The 22,824-nt window shown below is 47.0% G+C and overlaps 1 protein-coding gene across 1 annotated transcript in view; it reads left to right on the forward strand.

Annotated features, from left to right (window-relative positions):
- Window positions 1-21,673, forward strand: part of CSNK2A1 (casein kinase 2 alpha 1) — a 30,524-nt gene extending 8,851 nt beyond the window's left edge. The window contains exons 5-12 of the mRNA XM_048497189.1: window positions 1,274-1,333; window positions 6,633-6,716; window positions 8,468-8,578; window positions 11,199-11,300; window positions 12,780-12,880; window positions 13,442-13,590; window positions 15,294-15,380; window positions 18,870-21,673. Of these exons, the coding sequence (XP_048353146.1) occupies window positions 1,274-1,333; window positions 6,633-6,716; window positions 8,468-8,578; window positions 11,199-11,300; window positions 12,780-12,880; window positions 13,442-13,590; window positions 15,294-15,380; window positions 18,870-18,985 (810 nt within the window). The 3' untranslated portion in view covers window positions 18,986-21,673. The remainder of the gene's footprint in view (window positions 1-1,273; window positions 1,334-6,632; window positions 6,717-8,467; window positions 8,579-11,198; window positions 11,301-12,779; window positions 12,881-13,441; window positions 13,591-15,293; window positions 15,381-18,869) is intronic.
- Window positions 21,674-22,824: the final 1,151 nt, after the last annotated feature.

Consider the following 22,824-nt stretch of genomic DNA (forward strand, 5'->3'; position numbering starts at 1 on the left):
GGGGAATAAGGCTGGTGATCATTGGGAGAAGTGATCACGAAGCATCAGTGAATTAGTCATGTTGGAAACAGGATTACCACATGTGTTAGCTGCCCCTAGTTCAGGGGTCTGCAATCTGTGGCTCTCCAGATGTTCATGGACTACAATTCGCATCAGCCCCTGCCACCATGGCCAGGGGTTGATGGGAATTGTGGTCCATGAACATCTGGAGATCCACAGGTTGCAGACCTCTGCCGTAGTTCAAGGCTGTTGGGAAACTGAGGTGTTCTTCCCTGCTTCCCTGCATCATTGTGGTACATTTGTGTGTATGCCTTTTGGAGTTTCCCTGCCTTTGTCCAGTCTTTCTCAAACCTGCTTTGCTTGGATGTTTTGGGAAAGGTTGCAATAAAGTCTGCATGGTGCATTCAGTTTTTTAAGAAACGGACAATTTAGAATACACACAGACACACAAAACCTCTACTATAAGGAGGGAAGGGGGCTCCTGATTTCTTCTGCATCAAATATTAACACAGTTAAACATTTTTCATTTGCTTCCTAATTACACCTACGGAATTATAATTCAGTTCATTATTATTAGTGGTAATTAAGTCGGATTTGTACTTTTCTCTATTATATCCCTTTTCTTATTCTCCTACTCCTCAAATCCTCAAATCATCAGTTCTTTTTTTCTGTTTTAAGCAAACAGTCTGTTGGGGGGTTCCCGTTATTGCTAAGCTTAATACAAATTCAGGACACTGATCAAGGGGTCGTGATTGGTTGCAGCATCCTACTATACCAGTGGTTCTCAACCTTCCTAATGCCACAACCTTTTAATACAGCTCCTCATGTTGTGGTGACCCCCAACCCTAACATTTATCCATTTTACAGATGGAGAACACTGATGCAGAGAGTCTTAGGCGACCCCTGTGAAAGGGTCATTTGACCCTCAAAGGGGTCGCGATCCCCAGGTTGAGAACCACTGCACTATGCCCACTGGGTGGCAAAACCACTTCCTCCAATTTCATAATCTGTTGGTTGGGAAACGGGCAAGATGTCTGTGATTCAGATTAGCCTGTGCACTCCCACACACGCCAGCTGGGTGACCTTGGGCTAGTCACAGCTTCTCGGAGCTCTCTCAGCCCCACCCACCTCACAGGGTGTTTGTTGTGAGGGGGGAAGGGCAAGGAGATTGTCAGCCTCTTTGAGTCTCCTGCAGGAGAGAAAGGGGGGGGGATATAAATCCAAACTCTTCTTCTTCTTCTTACCCTGACTTTGTTGTCTTCTCCTCCCCCAGCAATTGTATCAAACGCTAACAGACTACGACATTCGGTTCTACATGTATGAAATTTTGAAGGTGAGTCTGTGTTCACGGTCAGATCTTTTATTAATATAATTCATTTGTACCTTGTCTTTCTTTCCAGCAGGGACCCAGAGTGGTGTTGCTTTACATAGGTTAGACTTGAAAGAGTGTGACAGTGTGCTGTATTGGATGGGAGCGGTGAACTCTAATCTGGAGAACCAGGTTTGATTCCCCACTCCTTCACCTGAGTGGCAGAAGCTTATCTGGTGAACCAGATGTGTTTTCCCACTTCTACATTCCTGCAGGGTGACCTTGGGCTAGTCACAGCTGGTTCAGAACTCTCTCAGCCCCACCTACCTCATAAGGTGTCTGTTGTGGGGAGAGGAAGGGAAAGGAGTTTGTAAGCCACCCTGAGGGATAGGAATGGTTGAGGCTTGTGATCCATGCAGTTCCCAATTTAAGGGGCCCAGCTGGTCTGCAATGGTGTGGGCTTCTGGGGAGGCCTAGATGTATGAAAATTTGGTCCACAGCTGATGTTAAGAGGGGCAGTCTTCCTGGACAAAACAGAGTTCTGTTCTCAGGAGAGAACAATACAGTGGAAAATTGCTAAAATTAGAAATTTTGCTGGCCTAACGGCCGTAATAACACTAGCTAAAATTAGAAAAGCGGGATATAATTCCAAACTTCTCTTCGTTTCTGTCTGGCTCAAGGTTTTCCAGAAACTTCCATAGCATGAATGGAGGATTTGAACTTGAGTCTGTCAGATACTAATGTGACACTCTTAACCACTACGCCACACTATGTGTGTGTGTGTAAATTAAAGGATAAATTTGTTGTTAAATTAAAGGTTATGTTCCTGCCTCCTTCGCTCCCATTACGATCTCAATTCTCTTTTCCCCAACTGCTGTGAAGTCAGGTAGACCAATGACCTTCCCTGTTCCCGTAGGAAGAGTGGGGGCCGTTGTTGATGTAGGTCATGATCTGTATGGGCTCTGGGTGCCTTGACTCTACATTCCTATGGGAAGCTTTGGGCTAGGCCTTCAGGACTCCAGACTCCCAAAAGAGGTTGGCTACCTGTCTGATTCTGTTGGCCGGGCTTGCTACGTGGGATCCATATTCATTCATTCATTCATTCATTCATTCATTCATTCATTCATTCATTTATTTATTTATAATTAGTCTTGTATACCGCCCTTCCCCCGAAGGGCTCTGGGCGGTGAACAACATGATAAAAACAATAATTACAATACCCCCATTAAAACAGATTAATAACAATGCATTGCAGTGGCATCCAACATAAACACAGACTTCATAAATCCACCCTGGAAAAACAAAACAGAGAAGTGAAGAACCCAGGAAGTAAAGGGGAAAGGGAGAAAGGAAGGGGCGGGGCGCACCTCAGCGGCCGGCCTCCCCAAACGCCCGGTGGAACAATTCGGTCTTACAGGCCCTGTGGAACTCTCCAAGGTCCTGCAGGACCCGAATAGCTGGTGGTAAGGTGTTCCACCAGCCAGGGGCCAGGGCTGTAAAAGCCCTGGCCCGGGTAGAGGCCATCCGCATCATCGAGGGGCTAGGGACCACCAGCAAATTGGCCTCTGACGAACGCAGAGGCCGTGCAGGGACGTATGGGGTAAGACGGTCCCGAAGGTACGAAGGTCCCAGGCCGCGTAAGGCCTTAAAGGTAAGCACCCATACCTTATGAATGATTCGGAACTCAACTGGAAGCCATGGGGCCTAGGGCTTGCTACGTAGGATCCATGGGGCCTAGGGCCACCGTCTGTGGGTTCATGCCTGCAAATAGCATGCACTTATCCCTATTGTAGCTGTAGATACCCTGGGTAAAAAGAACCTTTTCTGCAACGAATGCCAGCAATTTTTTGACCCCTTCTGCACATGCAGAATTATGCACTTTCAATCCACTTTCAATCCACTTTGCAGCTGTGTGGAGCAGCAAAATCCACTTGCAAACAGTTGTGAAAGTGGATTGAAAGTGCATTATTCTGCATGTGCGGAAAGAGCCCTTGTGAGCTACATATATGTCAGGATTCTTGCCCGGGGCCTGGCTTTCCAGCACAAACAGCATATCTGCTGATTACCCTGACCAAACTAAGGGGACAATTTTCTAGGTCTGTCGTAGCTACTGTAGTCTCTACGGCTGGGGCATTTGCACTTGAAACACAGTCGGGCTAAGTGAGTTAAGTCTGCTCCAGTAGCTGTGGGATGGGAATGGCTGAGGCTTGTGACCCGTGCAATTCCCGATTTAAGGGGCCCAACTGGTCCGCAGTGATGCAGGCTTCTGGGGGTACCTAGTTGTAGGTTATATCAACCAATATTCAGTAGTGTATAACCTATAACAATACCTGACAGACTACCGCTGTTTATTCTAATGCCTAATTTCAGCACCTAACAAAGGCCTGTAACCAAAAACACAACTCTTACTCATAACATATTCACGTACGATTAAACATACATTTAGACATACAAAGAACCATTAAGGATGTAGAAGTTGGGGAATGTTAACCCTTAACTCACCAGTTCGTGCAATCCAATATATTTGGATTGCGCAAACTGATGAATTAAGGGTTAACATTTTGTGTTGAAATTAAGCATTAGAGTAAGTAGCGGTAGTCTGTTAGGTATAGTTATAAGTGGATGTTTGGAAATCACGCTAGCACAATAAATGCTCTGTGCACTTTATATTGAGGCTTGTGTGTTAGCAGGATATTTTTGTGTTCTGGGACCTAGTTATAGGAAAATTTGGCCCACTGCTGATGCTAAGAGGGGCAGTCTTCCTGGACAAAACAAGAGTTCTGTTCTCAGGAGAGAACAACACAGTGGAAAATGGCTTGAATGAGTCAGAATACAAACGACAACAGGTGAGTTCTTAGACCATAAAGAGAAATCAAAAACCAGAACTCACAATGAATGCAAATGCAGCGTGTATATTACATTGAAGCACAAAGCAGAAAAACTCGACCGTACTACAAGCAGGAATAGTGGCCAACACGAAGCTAGACTTCAAAGCAAGGACAGTCAGATTCAGTCTAACTTTTGACAAGTCGCTGCAAGCCATTTATTGGTAGACGCCATAAAATTCCATCTAAATGCAGGTTGTACGAGACAGCCGGTCTCCCTATGAAAGTCGGTCTCTTCTCGTTTCGGTACACAGCAAGCGAATCAGAGTCCAGTTCTTGATTAATTTTTAGGCAGTGTTGATGAATTTGCAACTCAGAACATTCGAATTCAAAGTAAGGTTTCACGGTCCTCGGGTAGTAGGACAGGAAAAAATTGTGATTGGATCGGCTAGGGAAGAAAGGACTCAGAAATGCAGATTGTGTTGAGTTAGTGGCATGTGCACACCTTTTGTGAGCTAGAGGACAGGTGTAGATTTTCCAAAACTGTCTTTTGTGAGTTTTGTGGAGCAGCAGTGGCGTAGGAGGTTAAGAGCTCATGTATCTAATCTGGAGGAACTGGGTTTGATTCCCAGCTCTGCCGCCTGAGCTGTGGAGGCTTATCTGGGGAATTCAGATTAGCCTGTGCACTCCCACACACGCCAGCTGGGTGACCTTGGGCTAGTCACAGCTTCTCGGAGTTCTCTCAGCCCCACCTACCTCACAGGGTGTTTGTTGTGAGGGGGGAAGGGCAAGGAGATTGTCAGCCCCTTTGAGTCTCCTGCAGGAGAGAAAGGAGGGATATAAATCCAAACTCTTCTTCTTGTTACTCAAATTGAAACGACAGAGGCTTCAAGAAAGGCGGCGTTTACTGTTTATGCGTGCTTGTTTAGGGAATGCGGTGGAGAGGAATGGGACAAGCAGAGCCCCCCACCCCCATTAGTATCAAGGTCCAGAATTAGGATTCGGCACCCATCTTGGTCTGAACTATCAATGGCTCTAATAGAGAAGTGACTGGTAGGGAGAGCCAGCGTGGTGTAGTGGTTAAGAGCAGGTACACTCTAATCTGGAGAACTGGGTTTGATTCCCCGCTCTGCCACTTGAGCTGTGGAGGCTTATCTGGTGAACCAGATTAGCCTGTGCACTCCAACACATGCCAGCTGGGTGACCTGGGCTCGTCACCGTTCTTCGGAGCTTTCTCAGCCCCGCCTACCTCTGGGTGTCTGTTGTGCGGGGAGGTCTTGGGTTTCCATGACACTACGTGTCATCCCTGCCATTTTCCCTGGGAATTGGGTGGATTTTCCCACTGTATGAGCTTTTATGTAAAAACCGAGTCTTGGGTTGTTTGGACTCCACCTGGATAGCTTTAAAAGGAGCTTGGACAGATTTATGGAGGAGAAGTCGATCTATGGCTACCAATCTTGATCCTCCTTGATCTCAGATTGCAAATGCCTTAGCAGACCAGGTGCTCAGGTGTAGAAGCAGCAGAAGAAGGCCATTGCTTTCACCTCCTGCAGGTGAGCTCCCAAAGGCACCTGGTGGGCCACTGCGAGTAGCAGAGTGCTGGACTAGATGGACTCCGGTCTGATCCAGCAGGCTCGTTCTTATGTTCTTAATCTTGCTCATCTGTTTTGGAACATTAAAAGACTTGATGCGCCACGGTCAAGCGGGTATCCTGAAAATGTGTGGTCGACTTGCCTCTAGCTTCAGAGGACAGGTCTACTACCTATTATTATCTATGATCTCAGAGGCAGTGCGCCTGACCCCAGTAGGTCTGTGGTGTGTCAGTCCTTTAAAGGGCTATCATTTGCTAAAGGCAGTAGACTTTCCACCGTAAACATGGTAGAAACATAAACAGCTGTGCAGACAGGGAGTCAAAGTCCGAGGCTGGCAGCGGGAGAGGCTTCCCGGGACAGGTTTTGCCTGTGAGCGGCGGTAGAAACACGGCCACATCCAGCGTTTATCTTTGAAACGGTTTCAGATCCGACTCTGTAAATTCTCATAATAAATTCTCATAATAAATAAAGGCGCAGCAGTGAGCGTGGGAGGTTAAGAGCTTGCGTATCGAATCTGGAGGAACCGGGTTTGATTCCCGGCTCTGCCGCCTGAGCTGTGGAGGCTTATCTGGGGAATTCAGATTAGCCTGTGCACTCCCACACACGCCAGCTGGGTGACCTTGGGCGAGTCACAGCTTCTCGGAGCTCTCTCAGCCCCACCTACCTCACAGGGTGTCTGTTGTGAGGGGGGAAGGGCAAGGAGATTGTAAGCCCCTTTGAGTCTCCTGCAGGAGAGAAAGGGGGGATATAAATCCAAACTCTTCTTCTTGTTGTTGTTGTCCTGTCAGTCCTGTCCTGTCAGTCTGAAAAACTTCCCTGGGAAGGAGTGTGAAAGGAGTGTGAAATTGTGGTGCCTCTTCTCTGACCAGTGTCCTGTGGTGTGTGTGTGTGTTCTCTTTTCCCCAGGCGCTGGACTACTGTCACAGTATGGGAATCATGCATAGAGATGTTAAACCCCACAACGTTATGATTGACCACGAGCACAGAAAGGTAAGGCCTGTCGGATCTTGGAAGCGTCCTTTTCCTCCTGTTCAGGTGTGGAACCATAGAGTTTGGCAGAGACCCCAAAGGTCATCCAGTCCAACCCTCTGCCACACAATCCATGCACTCCTTGTCAGGATGGCTCCCTTCCGACAGTCTGGGAAGGGGAATCGAGCCATTAATGCCAGCTCTCTCTCTGGCGCCGGCCCATCTCCCCCCTCCCCTACGCAGTGGCGTAGTGGATAAGAGCAGGTGCACACTGATCGGGAGGAACCGGGTTTGATTCCCAGCTCTGCCGCTGGAATTGTGGAGGCTTATCTGGGGAATTCAGATTAGCCTGTATACTCCCACACACGCCAGCTGGGTGACCTTGGGCTAGTCATAGCTTCTCGGAGCTCTCTCAGCCCCACCCACCTCACAGGGTGTTTGTTGTGAGGGGGGAAGGGCAAGGAGATTGTCAGCCCCTTTGAGTCTCCTACAGGAGGAGGAGGAGGTGGAGGAGGAGGAGGATTTTATCAATTAGATGCGACTGGAAATAAGCTGTCGTATAATGTATTTGCTTGTTACGTTTACAGTATGTAACTAATGTTTTTTAAAGCTGAATTGAGTCCGATATTTGACTCTACTATTGTTGTTATAATTAAAACTTTAATTAAAAATATATTTAAAAAAAGAAAAAAGCGATCGCACTAAAATATGAAACACAAGAAAAACATGAAATAAATGCACATTGAAGTATTTCTTAGCTTCTCTAAATAAACTATACAAAACACCATTCCTAACTGGATTATCCCCATACAGCCTACATTTAAAAACCTAATGTTGCTATAAAAAGATATCTTGATTTTACGAAGATTATTAATGGTTCCAAAGTTTCTGCAGATAAGTCCCAATTCTGGGTTCTCATGACTTTGGCTGGGGTTGTTTTAACTATTATTGTAAGCTACCTTGAAGAGGAAAAGCAGACTGTAAAACACCTTAATACGTCACTATTTCATAGTGATTTATTCAGAGTGGTGTAGTGATTAAGAGCAGGTGCATTCTAATCTGGAGGAACCGGGTTTGATTCCCAGCTCTGCCGCTTGAGCTGTGGAGGCTTATCTGGGGAATTCAGAGTAGCCTGTGCACTCCCACACATGCCAGCTGGGTGACCTTGAGCTAGTCGCAGTTTTTTGGAGCTCTCTCAGCTCCACCCCCCTCACAGGGTGTTTGTCGTGAGGGGGGAACGGCAAGGAGATTGTAAGCCCCTTTGAGTCTCCCACAGAAGGGAAAGGGGGATATAAATCCAAACTCCTCTTCTTCTCTTCTTAATAGATCAATAAAGCAGTTCTCTTGCACTATTTTTTACCATTGATCCTTTCTCTATTGCCGTGTTTCACCGAAAATAAGACAGTGTCTTATATTAATTTTTGCTCCCAAAGATGCGCTATGTCTTATTTTCAGGGGATGTCTTATTTTTCTGTGTTCTGTTCGACGGGCATACTTCCAAACAAAAACTTTGCTACGTCTTACTTTCGGGGGATGCCTTATATTTCGTACTTCAGCAAACCTCTACTACGTCTTATTTTCAGGGGATGTCTTATATTCGGGGAAACAGGATGGTTACTGACGGTTACTTTTTGCTCCAATTGACCCAATATAACTTATATTCAGTTTACTTCTGCCACCGTGTGCATGCAGTTTTCAAACTCATTGGAAAGACAGATGGGAAAAAAAGGAAGTTTCTTCTCTCCCTCCCCTAACCTTCCTTCTGTTTTCAGCTGCGGCTAATAGACTGGGGTTTGGCAGAATTCTACCATCCTGGCCAAGAGTACAACGTTCGCGTGGCTTCCAGATATTTCAAAGGCCCTGAGCTCCTTGTAGATTATCAAGTAAGTGCGGCCCAGCGTTGCCGGTGAGCAGGAAGCTGAGAACCGGCAGAAGCTGTGACTTTTGCCCGTCTCTGAATCAGGACCCCAAAATGGGGTCACAGCTCTCCTGCAGGCATTGAGAAGAAGAACGGGGTGAACTGGGAAAAGCTGCCGGGGGGGGGGGGGGCTTAAATTTGGGGGTGTCCCTGCATAAATCACCCTGAAATACAGCCGGCTGCTGAGTCAGGCTGCATATTCATTCATTCATTCATTCATTCATTCATTCATTCATTCATTCATTCATTCATTCATTCATTCATTCGATTTGATAAACCGCCCTACCCCCGGAGGGCTCAGGGCGGTGTACAACAACAAACAACACAATAAAACAAATCGAATAGCCCCAGTTAAAATAAGACAAAACCTTAACACTATAAAACTATAGCAGCAGTGACCGTCAGTAGGTGATTAATAATAAGAGACGTCTGGCATCAGACCCCAGTGGTCAAACCCTGGGAGGGAGGGGGTTGGCAGATGGTCAAATATATAGCCAATGCGCAGAGCAACAAGAGGGGCAGGGGTTTTTTTTGCAAGTTCCGGACGTGAAAAATAAAAGATGAATCTGGTCCAGGATTCGCCGACGTTCCTGCATTTTGCGCTGGAGAAGGGAGAAAGTGGCATTCATGCAACTTAGCAAAGTGCTCGTGGAAAGTACAGTCAGCTTAAAAGTGGGCAAAATGTTTGGGCGCCGCTGACCCAAGTAGACCCTCCCTTCTCCCACGTTTTTGAGAATTGAGAGAAAGGATGATGAAACGTACCGATGTAGCAGGGAGCGTGGGGCGGGGGGGGGGGGGGGCGGTGAAAACCCGGTTGTTCTTGTAGTACCCCTTCCCAGTGGCGTATTTGCCAGAGGGACATGGGGGTCAAGCGCCCCCCCAGCCGGGTGGGCCCTCAGCGGGCTGCTCCTTTCAGCCGGTGAAGGAGAGTGGCGGCGGTCCCGGGACCGCCACCACCCTCCTCCACCAGCTGAAGGGGCAGCCTGCCGCAGGGCGCACCTCGGCCCAGCTGCTCCTTCAGGTGTTGCCCCAGGCGCCGTTTTCCCCTTCTGCGCCTCTGCCACTTCATCAACGCTCTGGTTGGGCACGGAGCTAGCGGGTGAGGAACCACAAACCTGCCGGTGTTTAGCTGCGTTCTGATCCTCCACCCCCATCACAGATCCCTAGAGCTTATTTCTGCTTTCCAGATTTTGCCATCTGTGCTGTCTACCTGCCCAGGGTAGCCGGGTCTTATCAGATCTCAGAAGCTAAGCAGGGTGAGCCCTGGTTAGTACTTGGATGGGAGACCACTGGGGCAGCCCAGCGTTGGCACCCAGGGGGCAGGCCTTGGCAAACCACCCCTGAGCTTCTCTTGCCTTGAAAAGAAAAACAGCATAGTGGTTAATAGTAGTGGTTAAGAACAGGTCATTCTAATCTGGAGAACTGGGTTTGATTCCCCGCTCTGCCACTTGAGCTGTGGAGGCTTATCTGGAGAACTAGATTAGTCAGTGCACTCCAACACATGCCAGCTGGGTGACCTTGGGCTAGTCACAGTTCTAGGGAGCTCTCAGCCCCACGCATCTCACAGGGTGTTTGTTGTTGGGTGGGAGGGAAGGGAAAGGAGATTGTCAGCCCCTTTGAGTCTCCTTACAAGAGAGAAAGGGGAGTTATAAATCCAAACCTCCTCCTCCTTCTTCTCCTTCTTCTTCTTCTTCTCCTCCTCCTCCTTCTCCTTCTTCTCCTTCTCCTTCTTCATCTTCTCCTTCTCCTTCTTCTTCTTCTTCTTCTTCTTCTTCTTCTTCTCCTCCTTCATCATCTCCTCCTCCTTCTTCTTCTCCTTCTCCTTCTTCTTCTTCTCCTTCTCCTTCTTCTTCTTCTTCTCCTTCCTCTCCTTCTCCTCCTTCTTCTCCTTCTCCTTCTTCTTCTTCTCCTCCTCCTTCTTCTCCTTCTCCTCCTCCTTCTTCTCCTTCTCCTTCTTCTTCTTCTCCTTCTTCTCCTTCTCCTTCTCCTCCTCCTCCTCCTTCTTCTCCTTCTCCTCCTCCTCCTCCTCCTCCTCCTCCTCCTCCTCCTCCTCCTCCTCCTCCTCCTCCTCCTTCTTCTTCTTCTCCTCGCCATGAGTCAGATATGATGACAGACTATCCATCAGCACCATCTTCAGACATCTCCAGATGTTGCTGGGACCCGCTTGGCATGCCGTTTGGGTACCGAATTGTGGAAGGATTAATATTTGAGGTTTTTGTACCCAGAGATCAAACTCTGGGAACAATTTGTGTTGGTGGAGTGGTAATTACCTCAGCTGTCTCGTTCCAGATGATGTCGGAAGGCAGCCTCCTGCCACTGAGCTAAGATTTCTGATTCTGCTCTAGAAATCCTCTTCTCGAGTTCTCAGCCTCCTCCATGTTTTCATACTGGAGTAAATTTTGTGCAGCCGCAGAAATGTAACTCCCTGGGCTGCTTTCCCCTTGTGCAAACAGCTCTCGTCGGTTCTCCTTGGGGAAATGTCTCTCCCAGGCGGCAGGCGGGCATCTGTGACAAAAATGAACTGTTTTTCTTCTCCCCAATCTGCAAAAGAGCCATACTGAGGGGCCTGTTTTGCTTCTCCGCAGATGTACGATTATAGCCTGGATATGTGGAGCTTGGGGTGTATGCTGGCCAGCATGATCTTCCGGAAGGAGCCCTTTTTCCATGGCCACGACAACTACGATCAGGTGAGCTCCCACAACAGTCAGGCAGGCCTGGGAACCGTCTTCTCACCACTATCGTGTACATACGTCTTGTTGCCTCGCTTTTTAAGGGACGAAGGGCAGAAAGAATTCATGCAACAGGCTGATTCAGCTGTGTATGTTTTCCACTTAAGAATATAAGAACATAAGAACAAGCCAGCTGGATCAGACCAGAGTCCATCTAGTCCAGCTCTCTGCTACTCGCAGTGGCCCACCAGGTGCCTTTGGGAGCTCACGTGCAGGAGGTGAAAGCAATGGCCTTCTGCTGCTGCTGCTGCTCCCGAGCATCTGGTCTGCTAAGGCATTTGCAATCTCAAATCAAAGAGGATCAAGATTGGTAGCCATAAATCGACTTCTCCTCCATCAATCTGTCCAAGCCCCTTTTAAAGCTATCCAGGTTAGTGGCCATCACCACCTCCTGTGGCAGCATATTCCAAACACCAATCACACGTTGCGTGAAGAAGTGTTTCCTTTTATTAGTCCTAATTCTTCCCCCCAGCATTTTCAGTGAATGCCCCCTGGTTCTAGTATTGTGAGAAAGAGAGAAAAATTTCTCTCTGTCAACATTTTCTACCCATACATAATTTTATAGACTTCAATCATATCCCCCCTCAGACGTCTCCTCTCCACACTAAAGAGTCCCAAACGCTGCAGCCTCTCCTCATAAGGAAGGTGCTCCAGTCCCTCAATCATCCTCGTTGCCCTTCTCTGCACTTTTTCTATCTCCTCAATATCCTTTTTGAACTTGATCTACTGCAGTGGTGACTTGCAAGTGTGAACATGGCCGCATGGGTCAAATGCCTCACGCAGAATATCTTACACAGCGCAGATTTGTCTAGTGAAGTCATTTTGCTTTACCTGTGTAAGCTTTACCTGTGTAAGTTGGAAGGGACCCCAGGAGCCATCATGTCCAACCCCCCGTGATGCAGGAACACACAATCAAAGCATGCCCGACATATGATCATCCAGCCTCTCTTAAAAAACCTCCAAAGAAGGAGACTCCACCTCTCCCCGAGGCAGTGAGTTCCACTGTCAAACAGGCCTGATAAGTCAGAAAGTTCTCATTAATTAATGACAGGTATGCCTGTATGCCTGCACACTCCCACCCACGCCAGCTGGGTGACCTTGTGCTAGTCACAGCTTCTCGGAGCTCTCTCAGCCCCACCCACCTCACAGGGTGTTTGTTGTGAGGGGGGAAGGCAAGGAGATTGTCAACCTCTTTGAGTCTCCTACGGGAGAAAAAGGGGGGATATAAATCCAAACTCTTCCTCTTCTTCCTCTTTGTTCCCTTCCCTGAAAGCCCCCACAGTCTCTCCCATTTCCGGGCCTCCTCCTGTCCTCCCCACCCACACCAACCTAACCTTTAGTTGCATCCCCCCCCCCATTTTCAGCCTTCCCTCCCCCTGGTAGCTGGGAAAATTGGCCGATTTGTGTGGTGACGGCTTACATGTTGTCTGTTCGCAGCTGGTGAGAATAGCCAAAGTTCTGGGGACGGAAGACCTGTACGACTACATCGACAAATACAACATAGAACTTGACCCCCGTTTCAACGATATCTTGGGCAGGTGAGTTGGGGTTGGGCGTGAGCGTCAGGCTTCATCTTGGCGCTCATTAGGATAAACCGTGTAGGTGTGTGATAGTGGGGAGAGGAATGGCAGACATTGCAAAGCTGCCCTGTATCCTGGGTGGTCCATGGCTGAGTTGTCTTGCATAGCTTTCCTTTGAGAGCCAGCGTGGTGTAGTGGTTGAGAGCAGGTGCACTCTGATCTGGAGAACCGGGTATGATTCCCCGCTCTGCCGCTTGAGCGGTGGAGGCTTATCTGGCGAACCAGATCAGCTTGTGCACTCCAGCACAACCCAGCTGGGTGACCTTGGGCTAGTCCTTCCTTCCTTCCTTCCTTCCTTCCTTCCTTCCTTCCTTCCTTCCTTCCTTCCTTCCTTCCTTCCTTCCTTCCTTCCTTCCTTCCTTCCTTCCTTCCTTCCTTCCTTCCTTCCTCCCTTCCTCCCTTCCTCCCTCCCTCCCTCCCTCCCTCCCTTCCCAGGAATCGTTTTAAGGCCTATGTAAAGATAACTTGCAGAAACTGTGTGCCCGTTATTTGCGTACTATTCTTTTCTCCTTTCCCCAGGCACTCCCGGAAGCGATGGGAACGCTTCGTGCACAGCGAGAACCAGCACTTGGTCAGCCCAGAGGCCCTGGATTTCCTAGACAAATTGCTGCGATACGATCACCAGTCCCGGCTCACAGCAAGAGAAGCAATGGAGCACCCTTACTTTTGTGAGTCTGCCTTTCAGTGGACCTAGATTTCTGTCCTTTCACCAAGCAAGGGCTGAAGGAATTAGGAGCTGAGGGCCACACGAGCAAGCACAAAACACAGAAAAAAGCCCACTGAGGTTTTCAGTTTTAACAGGCAGGTTTTCATCCCTTTATGAGGACAGCTTGACAAACGAGTACAGTGAAATCTACAAAGGGGAACCAGAAGTTGTGTGGAACAGTGAGCTGTTCCTGGGTTCCGGCCTCTGTCGGCTGCCTGCATTCCAAACTCTGCTCTGCTTATTCTTGTAATTTCCTATTACAAGATTTTTATTAGAAGAAGAAGGAGAAGAAGAGTTTGGATTTATATCCCCCCTTTCTCTCCTGCGGGAGACTCAAAGGGGCTGACAATCTCCTTGCCCTTCCCCCCTCACAACAAACACCCTGTGAAGTAGGTGGGGCTGAGAGAGCTCCGAGAAGCTGTGACTAGCCCAAGGTCACCCAGCTGGCGTGTGTGGGAATGCACAGGCTAATCTGAATTCCCCAGATCAGCCTCCACAGCTCAGGCGGCAGAGCTGGGAATCAAACCCGGTTCCTCCAGATTAGATACACGCGCTCTTAACCTCCTACGCCACTGCTGCTCCTATTCATTTCATTACAAAATTTATATCCTTTCTGCCTTCCTTTGTGACTCAACCATTTAAAACACACACGATGAAAAAACTCTTTAAAGCCATTAAAATCAAACCCGCTTCCAAACACCCATTTAAAACAATTTAAAAATTAGTTAAAATACGTACATAGGGCTTACACCCATTCTCTTTCCCCGTTGTTTCGAAGTTCCTGTTTCATCGGTGTTTCTTAGGTTCCCTGTGTGTTTTGCGCCCTCTAGTTGTCTATTCGATATCACAGTTGTTTTCATGAGGCTGCTGCATACTTCAGCAGGGAAATGAGCTGGATTTAAACTTCTGCTATATCGAATTGACCATTGGAGGGAGCGATCCACTCCTGTTTCTTTGAGGGTTTTTTGAGACAAGAAAAAAAGGAGATTTGGAAAAGCCCAAGGACGTTTAGAAAAAAAATCAGTTAAAACACTTGTCAGGAGGGAGGTATCACTGAGGGAATGTCAAATGAGACAAAAGTTTTCATCTGTGGGTGGAAGGCAGCAGTAAAAGGGGACAAGCAAACCTCCCTACTGAGAGAGTTCCAGAGTTGTCGTGCCATCACCGAGAAGACCATCTCTTAGTTCGCTGCTTGCCTAATTTACTTCCATTGTTTTGAAAACGTGACGCTTGAATGTGACACTATGCAAGCAGCTTGGGACATTGTTGTTGTTTGGATTTCTACCCCACCTTTCTCTCCTGTAAGGAGACTCAAGGTGGCTTATAAGCTCCTTTGCCTTCCTCTCCCCTACCTGGTGAGAGAGTTCTGAGAGAACTGTGACTAGCCCAAGGTCACCCAGCAGGAATGTAGGAGTGCAGAAACGCATCTGGTTCACCAGATAAGCCTCCGCCACTTAGGCGGAGGAGTTGGGGAATCAAACCCAAACCCAAAAATCTGGTTCTCCAGATTAGAATCCACCTGCTCTTATCCGCTACACCACGCTGGCTCTCTTAAGATGAGCTGTCCAGCTGAGTCATATAGTAATAACAACAATCTTGCTCATGTGTCTGGGAGCAATAATATGGCTGCTCTAACCGAGGGGGATGGTTTGCCATGTTTTGCAGACCCCATAGTGAAGGACCAGGCTCGGATGGGCTCAGCCAGTATGCCGGGGAGTAGCACTGCCGTCAGCAGCGCCAGCATGTTGTCAGGTGAGTCAATCGCCAGCTGCGCTTCCAGCAGTATTTGATCGCTGCCTGTCAAAGGACTGGTTCGCACGGGCTGATTTCAAGCGATGGATGTCCTAGCGATTTGCTCGTCTTTGTGCGCATGTGTGAATGCTCCGTTGCTAACGGATTTGAGAATAAAACTGCAAGGATTGTCATGCCCTTATATAAACCCATAGTGCGACCGCACTTGGAGTCCTGTGTTCAGTTCTGGTCGCCACATCTCAAAAAGGATACTGAAGAGATAGAAAAAGTGCAGCGAAGGGCAACGAGGATGATGGAGGGACTGGAGCACCTTCCCTATGAGGAGAGGCTGCAGCGTTTGGGACTTTTTGCAGAGGAGACGTCTGAGGGGGGATAGGATTGAAGTCTATAAAATTATGCATGCGGTAGAAAATGTGGACAGAAATAAATTTTTCTCTCTTCCTCACAATACTAGAACCAGGGGGCATTCATTGAAAATGCCGGGGGGAAGAATTAGGACTAATAAAAGGAAACACTTCTTCACGCAACGGGTGATTGGTGTTTGGAATATGCTGCCACAGGAGGTGGTGATGGCCACTCACCTGGATAGCTTTAAAAGGGGCTTGGACAGATTGATGGAGGAGAAAGTCGATTTATGGCTACCAATCTTGATCCTCTTTGATTTGAGATTGCAAATGCCTTAGCAGGTGCTTGGGAGCAGCAGCAGGCCATTGCTTTCACCTCCTGCCTGTGAGCTCCCAAAGGCACCTGGTGGGCCACTGCGAGTAGCAGAGATCTGGACTAGATGGACTCTGGTCTGATCCAGCTGGCATGTTCTTATGTTCTTAACCTTTTGCCAGAGATAAATGCTTTCAATGGGGTCAGAACACTCGTTCAGCTGCCATCTCCCCGTCTGCTAAAGTCAGGTGGCTCAGTGGCAGAGTATCTAGTCGGCATGCCAAAAGTCCCAGGTTCAATCCCCAGGGTCTCCAGTTAAAAGAACTGGGTGGTGGGTGATATGAAAGACCTCAGCATGCAACCCCAATGTCAGGTCTTCAGACTGAAGTCAATAAGCGGACTCTGGATGCTGGATCGGAAGTCTTTATTGAGAACAGCTGGTACCTCCTTTTCTCATGCTGGCAACTGTAGTTAATTAGAAGCATCTCTGGCATTTTCCTGGGAAGGGGGGGGAAGCGGGCAGATGGTTTCCTATCTCTGCACCGACCTTGGAGAAGGACTTTCGCTTTCTTTCGCTTTCCTGCTTCTGCTGTCCGTGGGAACAGGGAGGGAGGGGGCGTGGGCAGTGGAGGGGATAAAGCCCAAATTAAGTAGGCAAGGGTTCAGAACTGGCTTTGTAAGGTCAGTGTAAAACTCCCTGAACAGCAACAACTCACTTGAGGATGGAAGGAATTTATTTGTGCCAAAACAGCAACAGCAAAGAGAGTTCTGGCGAAATGGCTCCAAAACCAGTGATAATATAATGTAGCATTCCCCACCCCGTGAGAACAAAGTCACAGTTATTGTCCAAAGTCAGAGGCGGGGAACTCTTCTCTAGCACAGAACTCCAAGGACGCTCAGATAAGCGCCTGTAAAAGCAGCAAGCAGAAAAAGCAAAAAAGGAAACGCAAAAAAGGAAAAGCAGCAAAAGAATAGAATAGAATAGAATAGAATAGAATAGAATAGAATAGAATCTTTATTGGCCAAGTGTGATTGGACACACAAGGAATTTGTCTCCGGTGCATATGCTCTCAGTGTACATAAAAGAAAAATACATTTGTCAAGAATCATAAGGTACAGCACTTAATCATAAGGTACAGCACTTAATGATTGTCATATAGGTCTAGTAAGCAATCAGGAAACAATCAGTAGTAATGAAAACATAAAATGTAAAATCATAAAATAAAATAAAATAAAATGTCAAAAGTAATTAAAAGCAGAAAAGGCAAAAAAAAGGAAAAGCAGCAAAAGTAAGTAAAAGCAGAAAAGGCAAAAAAAAGTAAAAGCAGAAAAGTAAATAAAAGCAAAAAAGGCAAAAAAAGAAAAAGCAGAAAAGTAAAAGCAGAAAAGTAAGTAAAAGCAGAAAAGTAAGTAAAAGCAGAAAAGGCAAAAAAGCAAAAAGCAGAAAAATCAAAAAGTAAAAGCAGTAAAAGTAAGTAAAAGCAGAAAAGACAAAAAAGTAAAAGCAGAAAAGTAAGTAAAAGCAGTAAAAGTAAAAGCAGAAAAGGCAAAAAGCAGTAAAAGTAAGTAAAAGCAGAAAAGGCAAAAAAGTAAAAGCAGAAAAAGCAAAAAGCAGTAAAAGTAAGTAAAAGCAGAAAAGGCAAAAAGTAAAAGTAAAAGTAAAAACAGCAGTAAAAGTAAAAGCAGAAAAGTAAGTAAAAGCAGTAAAAGTAAGTAAAAGCAGAAAAGGCAAAAAAGTAAAAGCAGAAAAAGCAAAAAGCAGTAAAAGTAAGTAAAAGGAGAAAAGGCAAAAAAGTAAAAGCAGAAAAAGCAAAAAGCAGTAAAAGTAAGTAAAAGCAGAAAAGTAAGTAAAAGTAAGTAAAAGCAGAAATGGCAAAAAGTAAAAGCAGAAAAAGCAAAAAGTAAAAGCAGGAAAAGTAAGTAAAAGCAGAAAAGGCAAAAGAAGTAAAAGCAGGAAAAGTAAGTAAAAGCAGAAAAGTAAGTAAAAGCAGAAAAGGCAAAAAAGTTAAAGCAGAAAAGTAAGTAAAAACAGAAAAGGCAAAAAGTAAAAGCAGTAAAAGTAAGTAAAAGCAGAAAAGACAAAAAAGTAAAAGCAGAAAAGTAAGTAAAAGCAGGAAAAGTAAGTAAAAGCAGAAAAGGCAAAAAAGTAAAAGCAGAAAAAGCAAAAAGTAAAAGCAGGAAAAGTAAGTAAAAGCAGAAAAGGCAAAAAAGTAAAAGCAGAAAAGGCAAAAAAGTAAAAGCAGGAAAAGTAAGTAAAAGCAGAAAAGGCAAAAAAGTAAAAGCAGAAAAAGCAAAAAGTAAAAGCAGGAAAAGTAAGTAAAAGCAGAAAAGGCAAAAAAAGTAAAAGCAGGAAAAGTAAGTAAAAACAGAAAAGGCAAAAAAAGTAAAAGCAGAAAAAGCAAAAAGTAAAAGCAGAAAAGTAAGTAAAAACAGAAAAGGCAAAAAAGTAAAAGCAGAAAAGTAAGTAAAAGCAGAAAAGGCAAAAAAGTAAAAGCAGAAAAGGCAAAAAGCAGTAAAAGTAAGTAAAAGGAGAAAAGTAAGTAAAAACAGAAAAGGCAAAAAAGTAAAAGCAGAAAAGGCAAAAAAAGTAAAAGCAGGAAAAGTAAGTAAAAGCAGAAAAGGCAAAAAAAGTAAAAGCAACACGCCATTGCCCAGCTCTTCTCCCCCACCAGCGATGGCATCCTGACAGCCAGGAACACGTGTTCATTTCAATAAAGATTTCTGAATTGCAAAATCCAGAGTCCGGTGTTGAATGAGGTCGTAGACCGGACACATAGGAGATGCCAAGCCCCTTCCTAACTCTTTTCCTCCCCCGCTTTTCCACCCCCACAGGGATTTCTTCAGTGCCAACGTCTTCACCTCTCGGGCCTCTGGCGGGCTCGCCTGTGATCTCTGCTGCCAACACCCTAGGGATGCCAGTTCCAGCAGCCGCGGGAGCCCAGCAGTAGACGACCGCTGCCTGTCTCCTGGACGCCTGACCAGAGCTGGGTCGGGCCAGAGGACCTTGCTCCGCTCCTCCTGCCGGACAGCCGCTGCTCATGCCCAGCGCAGGGGGGAGAGAAGAAGGTTGGGGCATGGAATGCTTTGGAGGGACGATGTCTGAACAGTTGCTTGTGGATTTATAGTAGGTCAGTCATTAAAAAAAAAAGAATAGCCCATTTCTCCCCCCACCCCCCTTTTTTTTACTTGAACTTTTTGTAACTCAGGGGAATCCCTGAGAGAAGCCCATGGAGGGAGCGTTTTGCGGACGGTTCTTCCTCGCTCTGCTCCCCTTTTACCTGAGACGAGCCAGCCCCTGATCTACGGGCCCTCCTCTTGCTGATTCTGGGCTTTCCTCTTCGGCCGGTTCTCGCCCGTTCGGAAAGGAGGAAGCCCCTGCGTGTTTTTTTTCCCCCACTGGGGGCTGCCATATCTGGGCTGCAAGGTCAGGAAGCAGGGGTCCTTAAGTACTTACCTGCGCTAACACCTTTGCACGCTGCACCGAAGCGTAGCCGACGGGTGCAGCCGGAGAGGATGCCATTTGCAGAGAGCGCTTACTGGGGTTAGGGGAAAAAAGCCGGTGGCAGAAATTCTGCAGCTGAGAAAATGGGCCGTTTGGATCGGGAGTGAGTTCTTTTCTCCCCCCGCTTATCGGCGTCAATCCAAAGTCTCCTGGTTGCTAATGCGTTTAGAGGGAAGGCCAACCACTACCTCCACGGAACGTGTTCTGTGTAGGGCCAGGCTGTATATTCCGATGAGTGGCTTTCTGCTGCCCCCCCCTCCTCCCATCAAGGGGCCAGTGATTTCCCTTGTTCGGGATTCTGGAAAGGGACGTGCCGCTAAACTGTCGCTAAAAAAAAACGCTGACTCCGGGCTGCATGCCTCCAACCACACTGGACCACGCAAACTGATCTGGCGGCTTCAGCCACCTGCCTTCCTCCACGTGCCATGAGATGAGAGACGTCCTCGTGTGCTGGATCCCGTTTGGAAGACCACGGTTCACCGTCTTGTAAATAGACCCCCCGAAGACAAGAAGTGAACAGCCTGTGACTCTCTGGAAAGAGGGAGACCTTCCAGAGATACTAACTGCGGAGAACACCTGCGGACCCCCTGGCGTGTATATAGTAAATCTTGTCCTTCCTCTCCGAACGATGCAATGTTGGAACTTCTCACGGTGTAAATAAACTTACTTTTTAAAAAATTAACTTATGAAGGGGTTAGGTTTAAGTTGCTTGTGCCGAGGGTCTCGCCGAGCCGGCGTTGCATTCCGTTTCCACGCTTCGCGGCCTCCTGACCACAAGTAAGTTTGAAGGTCTCTTCGTGTTTGCCCCCTGCGCGGGGGGGGGGGGGGCGTAGTCTGCAAGCGGCACGAAGAAGCCGTGCCTTACACGGAGCAGCTCTCGAGATCAGCAGAAAGGATCCTTGGGGGTACTTTTTCCTTTCACGCTCGGCTGCACTGCTATTTTAGGATGGGGAGGGGCTAGGCAACGGAAGCACGCCCCTGGTTCCTTGCTCCCACAGTTCTTAGAGTTCAAGCCACTGATGGGACTGAAAGGACGTTTTCCCTCATTCAACAACTGCCGGAAGAGACGTCTCTCTCTCCGGGAACCCGATGAGCTGGTCTTAGGAACAGTCGCCACTTCCTTACGGGGTCTTGTAGGGCTTTTGGTAACCCGCGTAGTCCTTACTGTGTTGCTTAATATCCTTCTGCTTGAATTTGGACACTGGAGGGTATGGGGCGCGCAGGAATAAATCACAAAGTGAGGAAGGCGGAATCCTGAAATTTCCCTCTGGTCTCCCCGCCCCCTTCCACCGGAAAACAATATTGCAGACTTGTGAGTTTGTATAATCACAGATCTGCTCTTTGCTCACGGGGGGAGACTCTTGGCGGTGGGGTGGTCACGATGCATTCTTGCCCCCGCTTTTGGCGATCTTTGCTCAATAGTTTCACTAGCGGGGAGCCTTCACAGGATTCCTAAGGAAGTGACCCTTTTAATTTGGTGAGCACAGCCTACGTGGAAGCCCTCCGGAGCGTCGTAGCAACTGGGCGAGTCTAATAGGGAGAAACCCACAAACGGCTGCGACACGTGACCAGCAACCACCGAACCTCAAAGTACCTAAATGAGACTGGAAAGGTTTTTTTTAGTCCGGGGCGTAACACAAACCACTCCCCCCCCCCCTCTCTACAAAGTGCTGAACGCCACCCCTGCTGCCCGGACAGGCAAGCGACGCCGAAAACGGGAGCACGGGGGAAATAGCTGATCGTCGACAACGTCTATGTTGTAAATTACCTCATCTGTATACCTTGTCTCAGAACCCTTCTTTTTAATTTCTCAGCACTTCCTGATTTTTGCTGCATTGTGTTAGGCAGGGCGGGGGAAAAAAAAATCCAGACGTCAATATAATAAAGTCTTGGCAATTTTTTAAAAAAGGGTTTTTTTTTTAAAGAAAACAAAAGGTTTTTAAAATCTTGTTTGAAGTGATTTTCTTTTGTTGAAATTTTAGAGTTTGGGTTATTTTCCTTTGGAATTTATTGGTTGTAATTGTATTGTAATTGTTTGGGGGGAAAAAACAAACGAACTAACCCTTAACTGTGCTGGGAAGAAGTTGTGCCATGGAGGTCTTTAATTTTTTTTAATAAAACCGTTGAAACAAAACTTCACGCCGTTCCCTGGTTAGTCTGTAACGTTCCAAAGTTGGGTCTTGTGTGTGACAGAAGCGTCGAAGGCTGACTTGCCTTCTGGTCCCGCTCAAAGGTCCGTTACTCACTCGGTTCATGGTGGTTTGAAGCTCTACAGCTGTAACCTTGGTAGTTTATTATTATTAAATGTACCGTGTTTCCCCGAAAATAAGACAGTGTCTTATATTAATTTTTGCTCCCAAAGATGCACTACGTCTTATTTTCAGGGGATGTCTTATTTTTCTGTGTTCTGTTCATCGGACATGCTTCCAAACAAAAACTTTGCTATGTCTTACTTTCAGGGGATGCCTTATATTTCGCACTTCAGCAAAACCTCCACTACGTCTTATTTTCAGGGGATGTCTTATATTCGGGGAAACAGGGTATACAGGCAACTAGAATACAAAATACAAGAATCTTGTCACGTGCCCCTTGCCCATGGAATACTTAAATCCACAGATGGGGGCTTACCTGCAGCAGGTTTTTCTGAAGTCTTAAAAGAACCCCCCCCCCCCTCGGACATGCAGAAAAATCTGAAATTAAAAGGTGTTTTTTTTTAATCCTTCTGATTTTTAAAGAAATGTCTGTGCAATTGCAAAGAAGAGGAGGAGAATGCTGAATGAGCTGGCAAGAAGCCGGGCAGAACCGGGAGGAGGAGACCTAGCCGTGTTCCCTCTGGTCCCTTTCACGCATGCAGGTTAATGCGCTTTTCTGTCCATTTTCACAATTGTTTGCAAGTGGATTTTGCTATTCCGCACAGTAAAACCCAGCTGCAAAGTGCATTGAAAGTGCATTATTCTGCGTGTGCAGAAGGGTCCTCAGGGCAGTTTGAGAGGGTAAAAAAGTGGGCTAGGGGAGAGGGGATTCCCCCCACAGGTTTTGTGGGGCTCCGCTTATCCTTGCTAATATATGCACAATGCCCAGGGGAATGCTAAATACCACTTTGGAGTCAGGAAGCAAATTGACCAAAGGATGCTGAAGGGTTCTTGTCTATAAAATTATGCACGGGGTAGAAAATGTTGACAGAGGGAAATTTTTCTCTCTTTCTCACAATACTAGAACCAGGGGGCATCCATTGGAAATGCTGGGGGGAAGAATTAGGACTAATACAAGGAAACACTTCTTCAC

This window comes from Sphaerodactylus townsendi, linkage group LG05 (genome assembly GCF_021028975.2).
Source record: "Sphaerodactylus townsendi isolate TG3544 linkage group LG05, MPM_Stown_v2.3, whole genome shotgun sequence".
Lineage (NCBI taxonomy): Eukaryota > Metazoa > Chordata > Lepidosauria > Squamata > Sphaerodactylidae > Sphaerodactylus > Sphaerodactylus townsendi.